General features: G+C 50.0%; 6 protein-coding genes across 6 annotated transcripts; 1 reads left to right on the plus strand and 5 right to left on the minus strand.

Moving 5' to 3' along the window:
• Nucleotides 1-1151: 1151 nt before the first annotated feature.
• Nucleotides 1152-7705, minus strand: FSST1_004300 (glutamate synthase (NADH); the record flags this gene model as incomplete). The annotated part of the gene is made up of 5 exons (XM_083230460.1): nucleotides 1152-1287; nucleotides 1342-2510; nucleotides 2564-4026; nucleotides 4081-7475; nucleotides 7527-7705. The coding sequence occupies 5 exons, from the start codon at nucleotides 7703-7705 to the stop codon at nucleotides 1152-1154; spliced, it is 6342 nt and encodes a 2113-aa protein (XP_083087730.1).
• Nucleotides 7706-14416: 6711 nt separating this feature from the next.
• On the plus strand, nucleotides 14417-15530 carry FSST1_004301 (Apc15p protein-domain-containing protein; the record flags this gene model as incomplete). Its single annotated transcript, XM_083230462.1, has 2 exons — nucleotides 14417-14452; nucleotides 14499-15530. 2 exons carry the CDS (start codon nucleotides 14417-14419, stop codon nucleotides 15528-15530), a joined length of 1068 nt encoding a protein of 355 aa, XP_083087731.1.
• Nucleotides 15531-15938: 408 nt separating this feature from the next.
• FSST1_004302 (SNARE domain- containing protein) lies at nucleotides 15939-16612 on the minus strand (the record flags this gene model as incomplete). Its single annotated transcript, XM_083230463.1, has 3 exons — nucleotides 15939-16145; nucleotides 16204-16510; nucleotides 16602-16612. 3 exons carry the CDS (start codon nucleotides 16610-16612, stop codon nucleotides 15939-15941), a joined length of 525 nt encoding a protein of 174 aa, XP_083087732.1.
• Nucleotides 16613-17382: 770 nt separating this feature from the next.
• FSST1_004303 (histone chaperone domain CHZ-domain-containing protein) lies at nucleotides 17383-17852 on the minus strand (the record flags this gene model as incomplete). Its single annotated transcript, XM_083230464.1, has 3 exons — nucleotides 17383-17558; nucleotides 17616-17628; nucleotides 17691-17852. The coding sequence occupies 3 exons, from the start codon at nucleotides 17850-17852 to the stop codon at nucleotides 17383-17385; spliced, it is 351 nt and encodes a 116-aa protein (XP_083087733.1).
• Nucleotides 17853-19042: 1190 nt separating this feature from the next.
• On the minus strand, nucleotides 19043-19671 carry FSST1_004304 (uncharacterized protein; the record flags this gene model as incomplete). The annotated part of the gene is made up of 2 exons (XM_083230465.1): nucleotides 19043-19100; nucleotides 19157-19671. The coding sequence occupies 2 exons, from the start codon at nucleotides 19669-19671 to the stop codon at nucleotides 19043-19045; spliced, it is 573 nt and encodes a 190-aa protein (XP_083087734.1).
• A 569-nt stretch (nucleotides 19672-20240) lies between these two features.
• Nucleotides 20241-21355, minus strand: FSST1_004305 (cyclin-domain-containing protein; the record flags this gene model as incomplete). The annotated part of the gene is made up of 2 exons (XM_083230466.1): nucleotides 20241-20694; nucleotides 20748-21355. The coding sequence occupies 2 exons, from the start codon at nucleotides 21353-21355 to the stop codon at nucleotides 20241-20243; spliced, it is 1062 nt and encodes a 353-aa protein (XP_083087735.1).
• Nucleotides 21356-21359: the final 4 nt, after the last annotated feature.

Genomic DNA, 21359 nt, shown 5'->3' on the forward strand with positions numbered 1-21359 from the left:
CGTCCTTTGCTTGTTTCCAATTGCCCTATCAACGCCCGCGACTTACACACGTGTTGCTATGGATGTAGCTAAAACCTAGTTGCATGTCATTCCCGTAGTAGATGCCTAATCCCTGTCGTTCGGTGCATTCAGGTGTATACATCTATGCACGTGAAGAGACATCAAATATTTCAACATATCAAAATTATTCATCACCAAAGACGACCAGCTTGTTTCTTTTTAGTGCAAAATTCTTCAATGGCCTGCCATTTTCTTTTTTACTACGATGACTTTTGGCGATACTGTTTTTTCAGCTAGACCAGCCTCAGGGAGAAAGTTGGGCGCTTGAGGCATAAGGGACGAAATTACCTAGTATGTTATTTTATGCAGTTTAGGCCCTGAGTTTAGGTCATTTATTTTTGTATCCTAAACCTATGAGGCCATCTTTTCTGATATCATATCCCAAGCAAGCCTTACTATTCCAGCAAGTCATGGAATGCTTGTTATATCAAAAGCTACGCTCTGATCTCATGTGCTAATTCGCCAGATACTTATACAGCCAGGTTGGGCAGATAATTTACTCTCAGGCTTAAGGTACAGAAATAAATAGCCTAAGAAGTCCGTTGGTGATCTCATCTCTCGTGCCCCCAACAGCCAAACAATAAGGATGTGTTTAGTTTGATAACAGCAAAAAGATCAAGCATCGAGGAAGAGTATGAGAGACAAAATAAACAAATTGGACCAATGAACTAACGCAATAGCCCGTTTGCAATTTGTTTATTTCTTACATCGTGAGGCCTTGCTGATGCCTCGTGCACTAACTAGCGTGGCGAACACCAAAAAAACACCAAAAACATACAACAGCGGGGATTCGCTGGTCGTCACCGACCCAACTACTAATCCGCCCCTTGCCAGCTTGACTAAGGGAGAGCGGACGGGATCCCGTATTTTCTGGTAGGTATGGTCGTATGTGCTTGTTGAACAAACAAATTAAGTCTATAGTCAAAGGCATTGAGGTCACTTAACCGGTGAACGAACACAAAGATCCTCATCGTCGTAGGATATGAAAATAAATGACCTAAAGTCTGGTATAAATAACATAAATTGACCCGCTAATTTCGTCTCTTATGCTTCCAAAGGCACGGTTCAGGCCGTTTAAGCAACATTTTCATCTAAGTCTCAACCTGGATCTGGCTAAAGATCTCCTGCGCAGTTCGCTTAGTGATACCACCAGTGACAGGCAGGTTGGTGTACTTCTCAAGGTACAGATCAATCTCACGAGCAGCCTGGCGACCTTCGTTGATACCCCTGCACAAATATTAATGTTTTGTTTTCAAGTAAATGGCAATTGCGTTAACTTACCAGACAATCAGAGATTGACCACGACGGGCGTCACCAGCAGCGAAGACGCCCTCGAGGTTGGTGCTGTACTTGCCGGGGGCGGTCTTGACGTTCTTGCGAGCGTCCTTCTCAATTTCATCACCAAGAACACGAGCCTCGGGTCCGAGGAAACCCATTGCAAGCAGGACGAGGTCAGCAGGGAAGAACTGCTGAGAGCCCTCGACCTTCTTCATGTCCCAACCACCGCTGGGAGACTTGGTCCACTCGACACGGATGGTGTTGATACCCTTGACCTTGCCAGATCCATCGTCCATAAACTCTTCAGACATGATGCAGTACTCACGAGGGTCCTTGCCAGTGTGCTGACGAACCTCAGTGTGACCGTAGTCAACGCGGTAAATGCGAGGCCACTGAGGCCAAGGGTTGTCGTTGGCACGCTCAGGAGGAGGCTGAGGCAGAAGCTCGAAGTTGGTGACGGACTTGGCACCGTGACGGAGAGAGGTTCCGATACAATCGTTACCAGTGTCACCACCGCCGATGACGACAACGTGCTTGTCCTTGGCACTAATATAAGCATTGTCACCAAGCTCTGAGTCGAGAAGAGACTTAGTGTTCTTGTGCAGGAACTCCATGGCATAGTGAATGCCCTCGAGTTGGCGACCCTTGATAGGGAGGTCACGAGCGACAGTGGCACCAGTTGCAATAACAACAACGTTGTGGCTAGCTCGGAGGTCCTGAAGAGACGGGTGACCCTCTTCACCAACTGCAACACCAGTCTTGAAGACGATGCCCTCGTCCGCCATGAAATCGGTACGGCGCTTGACAATACGCTTATCGAGCTTCATATTGGGAATACCGTACATGAGGAGCCCACCCAGACGGTCAGCTCGCTCGTAGACGGTGACAAGGTGGCCAGCACGGTTGAGCTGATCAGCAGCAGCCAAACCAGCAGGGCCGGATCCAACGATCGCAACAGTCTTGCCAGTGCGGATCTTGGGAGGCTGAGGAACCATCCAGCCCATCTCAAACCCTCGATCGATGATGGCACACTCGATAGACTTGATACCGACGGGATCTTCGTTGATACCCAGAACACAAGCACCCTCGCAAGGAGCAGGGCAAACACGGCCTGTGAATTCGGGGAAGTTGTTGGTCATGAGGAGACGGTTAAGGGCATCTTTCCATTGGTTCTGTTCAAGTGTTAGCGGTGTGACATTTGAGTGCTTATCAAGAAGATTCTTGCCTGGAATATTAACTCGTTCCATTTGGGAATGATGTTAGAGATAGGACATCCTGTCTCAGACTGACAGAAAGGAACACCACAATCCATGCAGCGAGCCGATTGGTATTTCAGCTCATCCTCATCAAGACGGGAACTCAGCTCAGCCCAGTCCTTGAGACGAGCATTGACAGGTCGGTACTTCTCCTGACGGCGCTTATACATCTTGAAACCTCGGGTCTTGTCGAGAACAAGAGCACGCTTCTTCTCTGCGGCATTGTCCCCAACAGCCTCCTCGAGATCCTGGAGCTTAGCAGCCTTGTCGGACTTCTTGTGCTGTACTCCAGAGACGGCAGGCAGGTTGTACTCAGCGCGCTTAGCCTCTGCAGCCTTGGCTGCTTCCTCCATGAGGACACGCTTATAGTCGACGGGGAGAATCTTGACGAATCGAGGAAGAGCCCGGTTGAAGTCGACGAGAATGCGAGCGGCGCGCTCAGAGCCAGTGTAGTGATGATGATCCTCAATGAGACCGCGGACGAAAGCGATCTCGGCAGGGTCCTCGAGACCGCTGGTCTCAACCATCTCACCGTTGAGCTTAGAGTGGAAATCGCTGTGTACATCTAAGACGTAGGCAATACCACCAGACATACCAGCTGCAAAGTTGCGACCAGTAGATCCAAGAACAACGACGCGGCCACCAGTCATGTACTCACAACCGTGGTCACCGACACCCTCGACAATGGCGGTGGCACCGGAGTTTCGGACGGCAAAACGCTCGGCAGCCACGCCACGGAAGAAACAAGTACCAGTAGTAGCACCGTACAAGCAAGTGTTTCCAATGAGGATATTCTCCTCGGACTTGAAGACTGCAGAACGGGGGGGATAGATAATCAATCGACCACCAGACAGGCCCTTACCGACGTAATCGTTGGCATCACCCTCAAGCTCCAGTGTGACACCAGGAGCGAGGAAAGCACCGAAAGACTGACCAGCAGAGCCCTTGATATTAACATGGACGGTGTCCATGGGCAGTCCAGTCTCGCCATATCGTTTTGAGATGTGATATGAGAGTGAGGTACCCATCGCTCGGTCAGTGTTGACAATGTCACACTCGATTCTCGAAGGAAGACCCTTATCAAGAGTCAATTCAGACTCGGAGATCAGCTTGTTGTCTAGTCGAACATGAAGCTTATGGTCCTGCTTTCGGACGTTGAAGGTGGCAACGCCGGGTCGGAGCTTGTGAGCAGGAGTCAAAAGAAGAGACAAGTCGATGTTGGCTGTCTTGTTGGTGCGAAGGTCGTCACGCATTTTAAGGACCTCTACGTGTCCAACCATCTCATTAATGGTTCGGAAACCAAGCTGGGCCATGATAGCTCGAAGCTCATTGGCGACATAGTAGAAGAAGTTGATGACATGCTCGGGGGTACCAGTGAACTTCTTTCGCAGCTCAGGGTCCTGAGTAGCGATACCAACAGGGCAGGTGTTCACTATTTACAAGTTAGCAAAGCCAATTCAGTTCAAGGGGCGAGAAAACCACTCACAGTGACACTTTCGCATAAAGACACAGCCCATGGCAATAAGAGGAGCAGTGGCAAACCCCCATTCCTCAGCACCAAGCAGACAAGCAAGGGCAACATCACGACCAGTCTTGAGCTGTCCATCAGTCTGGACAACGACACGACCACGAAGATCGTTTAGGACCAGAGTCTGATGAGTCTCAGCCAGACCCAGCTCCCAAGGAAGACCAGCATACTTGATGCCAGTCCATCGAGAAGCACCTGTACCACCATCGTGACCAGAGATCAGGATGTGGTCGGCCTTCGCCTTGGCGACACCTGAGGCAACGATACCGACACCAACCTCAGAGACAAGCTTGACTGAGACTCGAGATCGGGGGCTGGAGCACTTCAGATCGTAGATCAGCTGCTTGAGATCCTCGATGGAATAGATATCGTGGTGAGGAGGGGGCGAGATAAGACCGACACCAGGGGTAGAGTGGCGGGTGCGAGCAATGGACTTGGACACCTTGTGACCGGGAAGCTCGCCACCCTCGCCAGGCTTGGCACCCTGAGCCATCTTGATCTGAAGCTCATCAGAGTCAGCAAGGTAAGCAGAAGTAACACCGAAACGACCAGAAGCGACCTGCTTGATGGCAGAACGCATGGTATCGCCGTTGGGCATACGCTGAGATCGCTCAGGATCTTCACCACCCTCGCCAGTGTTGGACTTTCCACCAAGTCGGTTCATGGCAACAGCAAGGGTAGAGTGAGACTCCATAGAGATGGAACCGTACGACATAGCACCGGTACAGAATCGGCGGACAATATCGGTCCAAGGCTCAACCTGGTCAATGGGGACAGGAGTGCAGTCCTCAAACTTGAAGTCAAGGAGACCACGAAGAGTACAGTTCTTGATCTGTTCATACTCGGATCGGGAGTAGGCCTCGTAAGACTTGTCGTTTTTGGTGCGGACAGCATCCTGGATATTGGCAATCGAGGTAGGATCATTGACGTGGGGCTCACCACCATCACGCCAGTGGTACTCGCCAGACTCGGGGAGGCCAGGGGGGCCAATGCTGGCTCTGGAAGGGAAACCTCGTTCGTGGAATCGGAAGGCGTCCTCAGCAATGAGCTCAAAAGTCATGCCCTGGATACGAGAGGCAGTTCCCCTGAAGCATCGCTCGACGACAGTCTCATCGAGACCGAGAATCTCAAAAATCTGAGCACCCTTGTAAGAGGCGAGTGTTGAAATACCCATCTTACTCATGACTTTAAGAATACCGCCGTCACAGGAGTGCTTGTAGTTGCGGATGAGTGTCTCGTTAGTGCTCTTCTTCTTAATGAGACCCTCGCGATTCAACTTGAGAATACACTCAATAGCGAGGTAAGGGTTAATGGCATCAGCACCGTAGCCGAGAAGGACACACATATGGTGGACCTCACGAGCCTCAGCAGTCTCGACAACAAGAGCAACCATGGATCGCCACTTGTTACTGACAAGGTGATGGTGAACCATGGCAGAGGCCAGAACAGCAGAGACGGGTACTCGGTCGGCCGAGGTGTTGCGATCAGACAGGACAATGACACGGTCCCGAGCCTCGATGGCGGCTGAAGCCTCGTTGCAGATCTCGTCAAGATGCTTAATGTAGCCCTGAACTCCCTGGTTCTTGGGGAAAGTCAAATCAATAGTCTTGACGGTCCATTCGGAATACTTGTTCGACATGTTCTTGATGGCATTAAACTCCTCAATAGAGAGGATAGGGCTGGGAAGTAGAAGGCGACCGCATTGGGAGGCGTCCATCTCGAGCAGGTTACCTTGAGGACCAACATAACATTCAAGAGACATGACAATGGACTCTCGAATAGGGTCGATGGGAGGGTTGGTAACCTGGGCGAACAGCTGTCGGAAGTAGTCATAAAGAAGACGAGGGGCCTGTGTCAGGCAAGCCAAAGGAGCATCGTTACCCATAGAACCCAGAGCCTCCTTCTCGTCAGCTGCCATGGGAGCGAGTAGCAAGCTGACTTGCTCGTGAGTGTAGCCGTAGGAGTGGAGCAGAGGGTCAGACTGGATAGTCTTGTCATCAAGCTTGGGCGCAAGATCCAGAGCTTGCTCCATGATCTCAACAACCTTTGGCAGAGTAATCAATTCACTATCGAGCCATGCTCGGAAGTCATATCGGCTCGAAACAGCCTCCTTCAGCTCCTTATCATCAATGATACGACCAGCCTGTGTGTCAACCAACAGCATGCGACCAGGCTGGAGTCGACCCTTCTGGATGACAGTCTCAGGCTCAACGGGAATGGTTCCAACCTCGGAAGCGCAGATGATGCGGTCGTCGTCCATGACGTAAAAACGGCAAGGTCGTAGACCATTTCGGTCAAGGTTAGCACCACAGTATCGGCCATCGGCGAATGTGAATAGAGCAGGGCCATCCCAAGGCTCCATCTGGCAAGCAGCCCACTCATAGAATGCGGCTTTCTTGGGATCCATGTGCTGGTTGCCCTGCCAAGCCTCAGGAACCATGAGCATAACCGCTTCGGGAAGAGAGAGAACGCCGTTGATGGTCAAAAGCTCGAGAACGTTGTCAAAAGCAGCGGAATCTGAACCACCATCCTCAACAACAGGATACATCTGTTCAAGCTCCTCCTTGAAGATATCGGACTGCATGACACCCTCGCGGGCACGCATCCAGTTCTTGTTACCTCGGAGTGTGTTGATCTCGCCGTTGTGAGCAGCCCATCGCAAGGGCTGGGCACGGTCCCATGAGGGGAAAGTGTTTGTAGAGAAACGAGAGTGCACCAGAGCAAAATGAGCCTCGTAGTCGGCGTTGACAAGATCGTGGTAGTAAGAGTAAACCTGAACGGGGGCAAGCTGACCCTTGTAGACAATGTTCTTGTTTGAAAGGGAGCAGAGATAGAACCAGTTGTGCAGACCAATGCTCTGAGTAGCACGCTTTCGCAGGATGTACAGCTGTCGCTCAAACAGACGCTCATCAAACTTTTCAGGGTCTGTCATCTCAGGGGCATTGCCGGTGCCGTAAGCAGAGGCGAGGACAACAAAAGGCTGAGCGATGATGGGCTCACGCGATTTGGCAGCAGGTCCAAGAAGTGTCGAGTCGACGGGAGGCCTTCGCCATCCCAGGACTCGGAGGCCCAGCGACTCGGCAACATCTTCCAGCTGCCTCTTGGACTCCTGAAGAGTCTCCTCGTCGGGCTTAAAGAACAGGTTTCCCACGGCGTACTGGCCAAGGGGAGGCAGCTTAATGTCCTCCTCCTTCTCAAAGTTCTTAATGAAGAACCGGTGGGGGATGGATGTCATGACACCAGCACCATCACCATCTCGTGCATCAGATCCCACAGCACCACGGTGGGTCATGTTGCAGAGTAGGTTACGGGCATCACTAACAATTTTGTGGCTAGGCTTGCCCTTGATGTGACTTTGAATGTGTTAGCGACGGCTGTACAAGTCAATTGACCAACTAACTCACCAAGCAAAACCGACACCACAAGCATCCTTCTCATAAGAAGGGTCATAGAGACCCTGCTTCACCGGCAAGGCACCAGCCCACGAGTCATTGTTCTCAGTCTGATACTCATAAGGTATGTATGGTTGTTGCTCGGCTTCGGTTTGGATCTGTCGGTCGTCAAAGTCCTCGTTTAGGCCCATGCTAGGCAAGGATACGATCGAACTAGTGTGGGGTTGTGGGGGAGTTCGGGGTGGGGGATGTAGGATGGATCGCGGGGCGCGTTGGCTTGGTAAAAGCAGCGGAGATCTAGGATTTAGTAGTATTAGCACGGGTAAATGGAAGTATGTATGGCAATCGATCAGTTGCGTTGCGTATAACAGGCTGAAGCATGTAATGTCTCGATATCTTCAAAGTGATCCGAGTGGTGGCCGGGTAGGTCCGAGGCTGCTGCGAAATGGCACTGAGGGGTCGTTCAGAAAAATGATTATGGCTCCGGCATCGGGCAAAGATAAGGAAATCTGACGATAAACTCAAAGTCATCACAGATGTGCCCCGCCAATTGCGCCCGCAGCTGCCACTATGAGTGACATGTGCTGCGGTTTCACTTCATCTTTTTTGCTTTTTTGTCTTTGGCAATGGCTTTGGAACGTCATTCTTGGGCATATAGCGAGCATCATGGAAGTTGCGTAGTGGTATCCAGTTCAGATAGCGACCACTTCCAAGACAAGATAGACCGAAGCAGGTTCACAACCAAGCTTCCTATCCCATCGACCCACCAGATTTACAGTGGTCTTCCGGGCGGGTCCCCTCGTCCTCGGCTGCATAAAGTGGGATGTTGTAAAGAAGCAGAACCAATAATGGACTGCGCAATGCTAACATACCATGCGACCATGCGGCTAGGACAAGGGGGTCCCAAGAGGCGCCTGGGGATGGACGTCACTGCAGCGATGCCGCCAGCTGTCGCAGATGCGACACAACGCAACGCAATGCAATCTCAATGTCAGAGAAGCGCGACTGGACAAGTTGCTGTGCTTAAAGCTAGTGCGCCAGAAAGAGATATCACTGGCTCTGCTCGAATGGATCGTGAGACATGCGAATCTCGGTGTGTCGCCAGTTCAAGTCGTGTCGCCTGCAGTGGTGGCAGCGATGACCCGGGCGTGGCCTCTCGAGTCTTTTCAACTGTCGAGAAGCTGCGGCCATTGTCGTGGGTGTTGTTGAAATCGAGGCCAAAGCCAATTCCAGTCCATGGTCCAGATATACAATTGATGTTGCTTTCAAATAGGAGTGCACAATACAACTTACCAGGTGGTGGTCCTCTTCACCAAGAGGTTGTTCATTCGTAAAGCGAAAGGGTATCAAAAGGCGACTGGCTTGCAGTGGCTAGCAGGATGGCACGTTAGATTCTAAGGAGAGGCGAACGCGAGAGAACAGAACAGTGGCAGTAGGAGGAAGAGATCAAGAGGGAAGGAAGTTTGGATGGGAGGAGGGCAACGGCTCTGCTTTTATGAAGGAGAGAGGAGGGGATGGGGGCAGTGGAAAGGGAATTGATGTCCGGAGCCGTCAACAGTACAGCAAAGCAAATCAGAGTATAACACAGCCAGTCCGTATCGGAAGCTCTTGAGTCGCTTTCGCTTCGGTGTCTCTTGAGAGTCAATCCACTTGGGTCCAGCTCCGAAGCAAGAAGCTTGCTTTGAGCCAAGCCCCACGAAAGAAAATGGGCAACCGAATTTAAAAAATCCAATGGAGCGGCTACGGCGTGCGTGAAGGATGGAGGGGGAGGGGACGGCAGGGGAGGCGTGTAGATGAGGAGAAGCTAGAAGTGGGAGGGGTGTGTGTCTCTAGAGTAGAGTCGGTAGGGCTTGCGGTTTACTCTGCGGACGGTCGAGGCAGCGGCGGAATATTAAATGGGGGTTGTTCATAGTAACAGGCACCTACTGAAGTAGAGTGGGGGACTCCAGATGATCCAATACCATTGACTGCGTTTCTATTCGAGATTTGGTGCAACGGATAGAGACTCATGCACCCGTGGAGGTTGTCGAAAGATGGTATTTCACATGAAAACTTGTGTGAACCCTACAAGCCCAACCCAAAACCGTCCAATAACCTTCTATTCGAACCTTGTTTCCTCAATGACGACTTAATTCTTTACAAGAAAGAAAAAGATAGACCTCATCGACATTACAAGTATATCTATCGTAGCTCTCTACCTACACCTATCTACGTCTTCGGCCTACTGGCTCCGAACCCCAAGTGGGTTGCACTGCACTGCACGCAGGGCCCTGTCGTGGCCCCGTTTGCTAGGTAGGTACCGTCCCCCATGCAGCCAAAACCAAGGGAATTAAAGTGAATTAATTAATTGGGGGAGTAGAAAAGAGGAAAATCAAGACACATACGTTGGTAGACTACTATGTACATGCCAGGAAACAGCCGCAAGCAAATGAGAATACAGGCATTGTACGATGCCTTTCTCTCATCATTCCATAGACATGCCACTTTCTGGGGAGAATCACCTTGACATAGAGAAAGAGGAAGCTCAATAATACACGATAGCACACTTTTTTCCCCTCACCATCATTTCCGCTCGAGATACCCTGCACCTAATAAACATACAAACATAATATCACATTGTTTATAACATGCTTCCCATACCTAGCCACGCAGACATCCTCAGTCTTTGCACCCAAGCGCAATTATGCATGCTGGTAACCCTTTTCTGTCGTACAATTGATGCCCGACATCATCCTACAAACTTCTCAATCTCACCCTTCGGAATTTCCTCCGAAATCAAACCTGAAGTCTCACCGTCTGACGCTCCGCTCCGTCTCATCTCATAGGCTTCGAGGGCTATTCCGTTCACCCTCTGTAGATCGGTACCTCCCGGACCAGGGCACCCTCCCTCAGCGGAACAATTCTCGTTGAAGGCGAAAACGCGCATCTTTGCTTACAACTTTTGCTTTGTAGCAAGCCTAAGTGGAAGTACATAGACTGGACCGACGAGTCAAATCAAGTGATGCATTACTGCTGCCTTCTCCCTCAGGGTATCAGAAAATGGGCTGGCGGAAGCATAAGAGACGGGATTAGTAGGTCAATTCATGCCACTCAAATAATACTTCTTAAGCTATTTATTTTTGTACCCCGAAGCTTAGAGGCCAACTTTTCTATTACTCCTAGGTACCTATTTTGGATCTGCACATTTGGAGGGTTGAGATGTACCAGTGGCTACGTCTTCGGAAATAGAGATAATTTGCTTTTTGTTTCAAACAGTGGCGATATATATACACTAGATACATACATCTCGAAGTGAGTTTCCCGAAATCGTAGCAGGGTCCTCCATAAACCCCCATGGATCCCCCTCATGATGCTACCAACTAGGCTGCCTGCTCCCCGCGATGACCGTCAATCAATCCACTCGACGACGTTACCTGACTCTTGATTGTCCCTATTCACTGTCACTGATCTAGCTTGGCAATTCAGGAATGTCTCATCGAAACAACATGAGGTCAATGAAATTGATCAGTGTATTGGCATTATTATTACACAGTATGTACATACCTAGTATTTATGAATAGCCTCATTTTGCCGCTCTTATTTTCCGCTAGGATCATCTCGCTCCTCTCCACTCCTCCCCTCTCCGCCCTCTCCCTACGCCGTGCTCCGCCCTCCGCATTCATCTCAAGCCTAATCTGTATTAACCGGCGTGGAGAGCTACATAGTATAGCAACTGAGACTCGAGGCTGAGAGTCGCCCAATCAATCAAAAGGCACCACTGCTATTATCGCATATCTATCGCCTATCCGCTGCCAAGCTGTCAATCTGTGAATAGGTTTGCAACATGGTTTCGTGTAAGAGAAATTGGGGTCAAGGGATGGATTGCTTTGCCGCTAACCACGAGCCAACCACTTACGACCACACTCTGACTCCCGTTGATTGCCTCGGAGCTAGGATCAGGACAAGGCAAGGATGGTCCCAGGGTCCGTTCAAGATGGCGCCGAATGGCTGGAAGATGGAAAGATGCTAACTCGTGCGGCGCCGGTTGGAACGTTAAACATCTCTGTACAGGGATCATCTCAAGTTTTCAACTTGCGACGCCAATCATGGCCTGCCATTTTCAAAGCCGATGTCGCGCCCACGTTGTCTTTTTCTTCTTCTCTGAGGCAGGGTAAGTCAAGATGAAAAGGGCCTTTGACGTATTCTACAGAGTACGGGGGATCTCACTGCGGTTCTGATTCGCCTGTTACATACGAAACCCCCATCCTTCACCACGGGCTACTAAGGTATGCCACACTACAGTGCACCTCCGAGGAAGTGGGTGTTGCATCTGTTGTGCTGTGCAAGATTTGAGATGTGATTCCGCGATGAATGAGATGCTCTCCGCGTCCCTACGTACAGTGTTGTACATGCAAATGCAAACGCGGGATTGTCACAACGTTTTCTTGTGTGTTGTTATTTGGTGTGGCACGTAAAATAGGCTTGTGAACTTATAATGTCTGGACATATGTGAGCTTATAAACTATTTGTGTTTGGTGTTTAGGCAGAGGTAGGCTGGCTTTGATCTTCAAGATTGTCTGTGCTAAAGTATGCCACGTCGACGCGAGCATGAGACCCTTTTCCCCGCCTCATTTATTTGCCTCAGCGATGCCAATTGCTACCGAACTGAACACCTGAGTAACAAATCCCTCTTATTGCATAGTACATTCGTGTGGAAGCAGACCATTCTGCATATGTAGTGGAGGTTTTCGGGGTGTTTTTTTTTTTTTTTTTCGAGAATCGCCGAGCGCATCTCAGAGCCAGAGCCAGAGTTAGACTTGCCAGCCGAGGTCTTAAACCCCATCTCGAGATTCCGAGTGTGAGAGTCAGGACCAGCGCCTCGCCTTGAATCATTGATGCACTTGGACGTGTGATATTCATCGCCGTCACCCCATTATCTCACACTTGACAGTCAAAAGATGGACAACATAAAATCCAAAGAGGCGACCAATCAACTTACCCAGATTCATACAGTTTTCTTATCTCTGGCTGTAGACGCTAAAACGGAACAAGCACAAGCTCGTGCCGTGCATGTAGTGCACACACCACACGGCAGCCATTAGTGTGCGCCAAGGCCAGAAGAAGATCGTCTACTTTACCTTAATGGACCTTAGTCGACGCCATCGCGCAGTCTGTATCGCTGTCTCACCATGCTTCGGGAGTCCCTGCGGGGACCCTGGCCTGTCTTCGTCTGCTAATGTTACAGTTGGGCTTGCATTAAAGACGTCACTGCCTTTGGCAACTCGAACCGGTATACGACCTGTAGCCAATGGCAAAGACACATATACTTTTTGACTCCCGTTGGTGGTGAAGAAGCACATGTCTGGGGAAAGACGGCATCTGAGCATTTTCAAGGATCCCATTTGTCGATGTCTCTGATACATGGTCAGAGAAGGCATTGATTTCCGTGGATGACTCCTACATATGTAATATAGTAGCCACTGAAGCAACCAGTGCGCCTACGTAGGCGAACGACCTTTACTCGGTCACATTTCAAGCAATACAGCTAGGTCTTTCTGTACCGTATTCTAGAGTGTGAGCCACAATTGCTTATCTTTTAGCGCTGCTACTATAATAGGTACATACGTGTTTGTAGAACATGCTAAACCAGCGGTCGAATGGATACCCTCCTACCGACAATAGCTCAAACGAGAGTCGAGGGATTATGAATAACAAAGCAAGCAGCGCAGTTGGCCTACCTTTGCGGAGCTTCTTCTACTATGTGGACCACACCTATGTAAGTAGCGAGTTCGGCCTGTCCTCCATAGTGACCGTTCTCACGGTCTGGCGGAGCCGTCAATCCGAGTCTCATTCAGCCTGTCTGCCTTCGAACCAGAGAAGCCAATGCCCAGACTCCAAGTTCCCGATCGCCGAACTACCCCATAGGAATAATGGGTGAAAAGACCTCAATTCACGGAGAGACACCGACAGTCTTCACGGCCAAACCCCGGACTTGCTCCCTAGTCTCTGTCTTTGCGTAACTCCATACCTAGGTAGGTAGGTAGTCTTGTTACCTCTCCCTCTCGCCTCTGCATTCCGACTTCTTCCGATGTCCATCCAGCTTCAAAATTACTAAGTAACTCCTCTAGACTCTACTGCCTGTACTTAACAAGGTGTTGGCTACCTATCCGCAGTTGTCCAGGTATTATTCTTTGCATGAAGCCAGGCAAGGGTTCGGGTTTTAGCGTAAAAACGCAAGTAACGCTGCAGGAGTTTGTCTAGATGCCATCCATCCATGCCATGCCATCCATGTCAAGCAAGGCACACCAACGATCGATGTTTCAGTTACCTCACAAAATGAATAAACCACCAGTCCCTTGATGATCGGATCATAAAACGCCGAATGGGAATTATACAACGACTAGGCTTGGCTGATGACTTCGGCAGGTGGTGAGTTGCACCTCAATTCCAGATCGACAGAGTTGCAGTCGCTCTCTGGGGGTTTCGTTTCCCAGACATCGAGTTGCATGAGTCTAGAACCATGGGAAATATGCTGTAAACTGCTCATACCAAGCCGACACAGCCGTTGAGAAATATTGTGTTGATGCTTGAGGGGGTAGGACAAGCTGACCGATTCACGTCTCTGACCACCCTCGTTGTAGCTTGAATCTCATCGATCCAGGCAAATAACTGCCGAATTCCCGTTTAATTGATAATCAATAAATCTTTCTTTCTAACGTTGCATTATTTTGACAACGTGTTTCCACCATGGCGGCTACTAAACGCGCCGCCGCGTCTATGGCGTGAACTGCCCCGCCATAAGGTTGGCAGGTACGGAGTAGTAACTTTATGTTGGCCTGGAAATCAAATGCAAAATACAACCTCACGAATAGCAACAGCTGCAATCAATAGTTTGACGCGAGCGCGTTCTGCAATCAATATTCATGTTCACCACACTACCAGACTTTACACCGCGAGACGTAAGTATTCTCCAAATCAAGTCACGCTTACGGTCTAACAATTCAGTCGCATTCTCTGTGGTACAGATCCTCACACAGTCCTTACATCCCACCTGGGCCCCTCGACGACTTTAACGAAGGCGCGCAAAACCAACAACATGGCGCAAACCAAGCGCGACAACGTACCAAAATCATCGAGCGATCAGCTCTCGCTCGACTTGCTGCTGATGAGCAATACATGCAGCGAAGACGATTGAATGTCCAGAACTACGGCAGCGGCTGGCTGAAACCTCCAGGTGTTCCAAAGACACTCCATCAAATGCGCGAGGAGAAGCGAGAGCAAGAGGAGCACCAAGAAGCAATGCGTCGAGAACAGCTAGCACAGGAGCTGGTCGAGGCCGAAGCCGAGGGTGCGCCTGGTGAAGAAGGGACGATGGACGATGTGCAACTTGACGGGGCGCAGGACCTAGACGATGAAATTCCAGATGCTGATGACGGGTTTGGTTATGATCATGACGACGACGAAGAGGAGGAGGAGGAGGAGGAGGAGGAAGAAGAAGAGGGAGACGACGAAGAGACAGATGATGAAGCCCTGAGGGCAGAGCGTCAAAATAATCTCATGGCTGCACACATGCGAATGGGCGACGACGCTTTCCGCGAAGCACTTGTACGCGGCGAGCCAGATACTAACGACATGTACGGTGAAGCGGAAGAATATGAAGAAGAAGAGACTAATGGTCAACTTCTCGACGAGGATGATTTCGTCCAGGGCGAAGACCTTGGCATGGACATGGACGCCGATCTTGACGAAGATATCCCCGAGGCAGAGAGTCAGGGCTATGAGCACACCGACTCTGAAGCCGAACTTTCGAGCAGCGAACAGCGGTCCAGCAGCGACGAGGAAGAGGATGAGGATGACATTGACACAAGCTTCCAACCTCGCTCTACGACTCTCCCACCGCCGCTATCACCCACGCTCCACGGTGGTCGGTCACTCATGTCACATCCTCGCGCCAGTATGGACCTGAGCAATTTGCTCTCCCAAGATGGTAGCAGCTTCATGCATAGTAGTCCCGTCGGACGACGAGCCCGTCAATGATAGCAAGCACAATTACGACTAATGCGACACGACCACAGCCAAAGGATAAATTTAGTTCAGACAGCATTGTTATATACCCATTCATTGTTCATTGCCAAAACAGAATTGAAGAATTGAGCGCTCTCTGCTTTATCGCAGCTTGCTTGCCACAGGCTTGCCCAGAAGTGTGTGATTACAATCTTTGTAAGAGGGGCAACTTTTTAGTCATTGCGGTGATGTGATGCGATGCTTCTTCCAGATCCCGAATCGTCATGCAGTACTTGTAAATGTGAGAACGCCCAGCCAAACGCCATTCCACCGTTCAAATAATACAGCCTCCTTTCCCTACTTTTTGCAATCAAACGGTGGCTCTCCAGAATCGCCTCGAGTCGATCGTCGAGTCTCATCGTTTGATCTGAGTGTACTTGATCAAAATAGCCATACGTAAATGAAGAGCATGATGACTGCGGCGAAAAAGATAAGCCAGACCTTCCATCCCACACCAGTGCGCTGAGCCATGACAAGCATGCGGTTCATAGTGCCCCTGAGACGCAAGCGAGTCGAGTCGAAAGTATCGTTCATCTTCTCCGCCAACGCTGAGGACTCGCGAATCTCGTCTCCGATGGCGACAGTCATCTAAAAATCACATGTTAGTCGACCAGCTGGACACAACCTGGACAAAGGGAAAACTCACATCCTTGAGAACCTTGACCTTGCCCAGAATACCCTCCACCTGCGCATCATTCTGACTCTCAAGCTCGTTGAGAACTGCATCGCTATACTGGCCCCTCTTGTTCGGTGTCGCAGAGCGAAATGAAGCGGGCCGTGAACTGTCGAAACCACCCTGTCCTAGAGGAGAGGGAGAAGGGGCGCCATATCCGCCGTAGCCATATCCTCGGTTGGGGCTTGCGCTGACAGGTCGTCGCGAGGCTGCGTCGCCATTGTATCCCTCGAAGAGAGCGCTACGCGAGTCACGCTGATGAAGCGACGAAGCGCCGAATCTAAAGATGCGCTGTCAGTTGATTGTCCTCCGAATCCTATCATGAGTTTGTGGTAGTGCGGGTTTGCCACATATGATTGAGGGCATCGTACCGTTGCGCCATGGCTATTTAGTCGAAACCCACAGATAGTATGGAAAAGCCAAGAAGCGGTTTGTGAGTTTAGGGGATGAAGTGTTTAAAAAATGATCGAGGGGTTCGCGAATCTTGGATTCTGCCCCCTACGATACCCTGGTTGTTTTTCTTAGGTGTTCTCTAGGCCGATCCGATGACAGCGGTCTGGCTCATTGGGGGAGCACGGATGATACGTACCCGAGGGGCTGTCCAATCCCGTGTCATGGTATGTTTTCCTCTCAGCAAGGACCAAATGTTAAATTCTTGATGACTTTGTTAATGTGGCTTCTTGGTTAGAGGTAGGTAGGTAGTTATTTATGCACAAAATCACGAAACTGTCGTGATTGGATACTTAAGATTGATATGCCTAAACCAAAGACACAGCGACAGTGCATGCCAGTTGGGAGCTCAAGCGCAGCTACGGCATCCACTATACTAAAGCTAGTGAGAAACAACACAAACTCCTCACGTTGCCACCGAGTTTTTGACTGTATTAATGCCATTCCGTGCTACTCTTCCTACACGTGAACTGTAAGCGTACAGAATATATGCAAAGCAGGTGAATGCTAAAGGTGGCCGATGCTATCCACGACTCCATGCCGCCTAGACCCCCGAGTATATGTTTAGGGGTCGTGGGTAAAACAGGTATAATCATCCACGCTCCGTCCCTTTTGTTTATTGCTCAGTTCCAAAATCATAACATCGTACCCATTCCACCCTATATAGACCGGTTCGTCAGGAGTGAAAGTCGCGACGTGCATTTAGTCGGACATCTTGGTGTCCTTGTCCTCGGCGGGCTGGAAGTCCTCGTCGTCTTCCTCGTCCTCGTCCTCAGCAGGGTGTTGCTCCGCGGCCTTGGCGAAGTCGATCTGGGCACCACGAGTGCGGCGGCCCTCGACAATGTTGCTGGGGTCAATCTCCTCCAAGCCGTCCTCGTCTGCATACGTTGGTTAGCTTGGTTCATGATCTCAGTGATATACGTGGGCGCAATTACCAGCCTCGGCGACCTAAGAAAGCCATGTTAGCATCGTTTCGAAAAGTAAGCAGCAGAATAGCAGTAAAAACATACCTCTTCCTCTTCGTCGCTCTCGTCATCATCCTCATCCTCATCCATGGCAGTGTCCTCAGTGGCCTGCTCAGCGAGAGCCTTACCCTTTCCCTTGTTCTCGGCCATGGTCTGGTCCTGAACCTGAGTAGGGTCCTGGGGAATGGTAGCGCTGTTGTCGGACATTTTTGCTTTGGAGAATGTTATTGGGAGTGTTGATGGAAGTGAAAGTGTTGTGGTCTTTTTTTGGTAGCGGTGTGAATCGAAGTAAAGAAGAAGATGGGTTGGAGGGTTGAAATGCGGCGTAGGAGCTCTGAGTGGATTGGGTCTGGGCGCGCGTGCAGTTGCGACAAGCAGATTTAAAGCACCTAGCAAGGTACGAGGGCTCCATGGTATCCAACCAAAGGCACCAGCCTAGCAACCAGATGATGCTAGTCCCAATATAGCTTAGCTTAGCCAGAGCTCAGCTTCATCCAGATTCCATACCACTTATCTACCTCGCCTCATCCAGTCTTCAACAATAATACGTATGCAATCCCATAGCATTAGTATAGTGGATGCATGGATTCTTCTGAGACAATATTCAAGAGAATTGATAAACTATCAAAAGATGCTTTACTTCATATTAAATCCTCATATACTGTCTCGGGACTACTGACCTCAGCTACCACACCATAAATGATGTCTCAGAGAAAACTTTTGAAAGGGCCATTGCTCTACATGCCATTGAAGATCTTAATGACTATGACACCATGTGTATTATCTGAAAGGCTTGTAAGGACTAAGCATTCCTCATGGGCCGAGAGCGAATGCGCAACACCGATCCAAGAAGGCAATGATCTCGATAAATCCGCAAGGATGGTGCTTGCCATCACACCGAAAGTCAATAGCTGGGTTTCTTTTATTGCATATCGAACACTCATTCTATAGAAAAGCACGAGCAGGGACTCGGGGTGACTCGTGAAACATGTTCAATACACTTGATGATAAGTTCAACAAACATACGTCCTATATATTGAGATTGAACCTATTACTCGTGGACCGTGGAGTTTACTGTTCAGTTACAGATTCCCATATGATACATTCCAACCTTCATTCTAATGGCCAACTACACGGAGGTTTCAATGTTTTAAATAAAGCCCGTAGACATATAGCATAGCGGCGCAGGGACGCCGCTGAGTTGTCTTTCCATATCTGCAAGATTCAACTTGACGCTCCAGGTAGTTAGTTAGTCACTGGGTACTGCGGGCTCGTAGTATGGAAGCTCATTCTACGCCTCCAACTCCGACAAAGTTATCGATCGAGAGTCTCTACGACAATGCATGTGATAATCGAGTTTGGTGACGTGTCCTTCATTGTACATATAAATGAATACTCTATTTTTCGCCTCCAGCCAGAGACATAACCACCACAATGGCAATGAGCCACCAGTACCTAGTTGAATATTAGCAACTCACCCTATGGTATGTTCTCTTGTCAAACCGACTTACTTTTGCAAAAATGATTTGGGCTCCTCCTCCTCGGCAGCCTTTCTACCACCAGGTGACAGTACAACCGGCTTGTTCAGCTCAGGTTGGCTACCCTTCTTATCCGCGATCACAATCGCCTTGGGTCCAAAGTCCCTCGTCTGGCCAGCATCAACTCTAACACCCTTCAGCGTCACGCTGCGCACGTCGCCGCTCTCGTCTACGGAGAGCAATATTGTAGGGGCGTAACCACGGTCAAAGTTCTCTGCCGAAGCAGCAGTGGTTCCAGCAATCCATTTCTCAGATTTGGGATCGTAGATACCAATGCGGACAAGCGATGCCGTCTCGGGTAGCTCAGGAGCGTCGTAGGAAACAACCTCGGTGGAGATGAGGGAGGCGGCGTCGTAGGCGATCTCAGCTAGGGGCTGAGGCAGTGAGGGTGAGGATTGGATGGGCTGGACGTAGATTTGGGCGGTGCGCTGCTCGGCTAGGACAAGCGCAGCAGCGCAGATTGTTGACAGAAAACTCGCGATCCTCATTGTGATTGCGAGTTGAAATTCCCCTTGATATACGGAGAGATGATGGTAATGAAGAGGGACAGTACTAAGCTATCAGAGCTTGGAAACGACACCTGGGAGGTACCTTGACGCTGCGGCGGGTGATCATCGGTTAATGTAGATGTCAGCAAAACCACCACTCTCTCTTAGTAGATGTATAGAACTTGTGAAGTACTAAGCTTGAGTAACTCCCTTATAATTGCACAAAAATAATGAAGAAATCCCAGTAAGGTCCAGTTAGGTTAAAGAAAAGTTTGGTTCTAGAGGAGTGTAGCTTCTTGCCTCTGAAATATGTACTTAAAACATCCGTTGCCTTTCCTTCCCCCCTAGAAACCATCATGATACAATCAACTAAATCGCCTAACCCAAAACGCCTGTAAATGTTGTGCTATGCATAACCATCCCTTGATCTTCTCATCATGCCCATGTCCCCGTTTATGACATGGTCCTCAATGAAACACGGTATCCTCTCGTTTCCCTATTCGATCCGCGAAGATGGAGATGGATCGTCTATATCTCAGTATCGTATGAGAGCCAATCGTTCCACGACTTTAATCTTCCAAGGCAGCGTTGTCGCCGTCTTCGATCTCTTCGTCGTCGTCCTCTTCGTCCTCTTCGTCGGAACCATCCGATTCTAGCACGTATCCGGGGGTTCGCTCCACAAGACCCTTGTAATATGCAACGAGAACTTCGGGATTTGGAACAATTTTCCAGTCCACGCGGTAAAGGAATTCCAATTCTAGTAATTTGAGTTCGGCAACTCGAACTCCACCAACCCGGGCATAAGTGGTGTTATTCCAAAAAGAGTCTGATAACCCTTTGGCTGCAACTGTCGCTGCAGTTATGAGAAACCGATGCACGGTTAACGTATTAATAGTGAATTCTTGATACATAGCACAGAGCCGATCGATATAGTAGACCATCGCTAAGAGAAGTGGTGGGGTCAAGGTGGCATGGCGAGCCAAACGGTGCAAATAATCTCGAACTGATATTCCGGGCGGTGTTCTGAATGCATGTTAGTTCTTAGTCACAGGTTAATGATCGAGGAGCTGCTGTACCTTGAGTGAAAGCGTGTCAAACCGCCGTTCGATATCCGAATGGCGTCATTTGTAGTGATCAGCTCTGACAGCATATGCGCAACCAGTTCCACCATGTCCTCGATGGCACAGAATTCATAGCGGTCCGGTAACACCTTTGACGGCGGCGTGTCTGGTTTTGGTCGTTTGCTCGTTTGTGGTGATGAGCTGGAAGCGACAGTGGCTTGGGACTCAATCGGAGCGGGTGAGCTTCGACGTTTAGTTGGTGAAACCCCGCTTAGAGATTGACCTGGTTGCACGTGTTGGTCCTGAGAGAATCGTGAGGGGGGGGCAGGATGGGGCGATTGCGAAGGTTGTGCAGAGGCCTTTTGGGAGAGTGAGGACGGTGGTCGATGGGCTTCGTTAGGAGAGCCATGTATGCCTGGATCATTTGCGACGTATTGTCTCGGGCGTTGTATTGGAGAGGACTTCATGGCGTCGGCGGAAGACGAAGCGTTGGAGCGGGTAGAAGGCCGTCGCCGGAGAGCTGGCGAAGGCTTGGAGGAGTGCTGAGGAGACGAGGTCGCATATCGAAAAGCGGTAGGTGAGGCATTGGTGGAAGCGGACAGAGCTGGCGACGTCTTCAGCATGATT

The sequence above is a fragment of the Fusarium sambucinum genome, chromosome I (genome assembly GCF_050947815.1).
Source record: "Fusarium sambucinum isolate potato_lamoka chromosome I, whole genome shotgun sequence".
Lineage (NCBI taxonomy): Eukaryota > Fungi > Ascomycota > Sordariomycetes > Hypocreales > Nectriaceae > Fusarium > Fusarium sambucinum.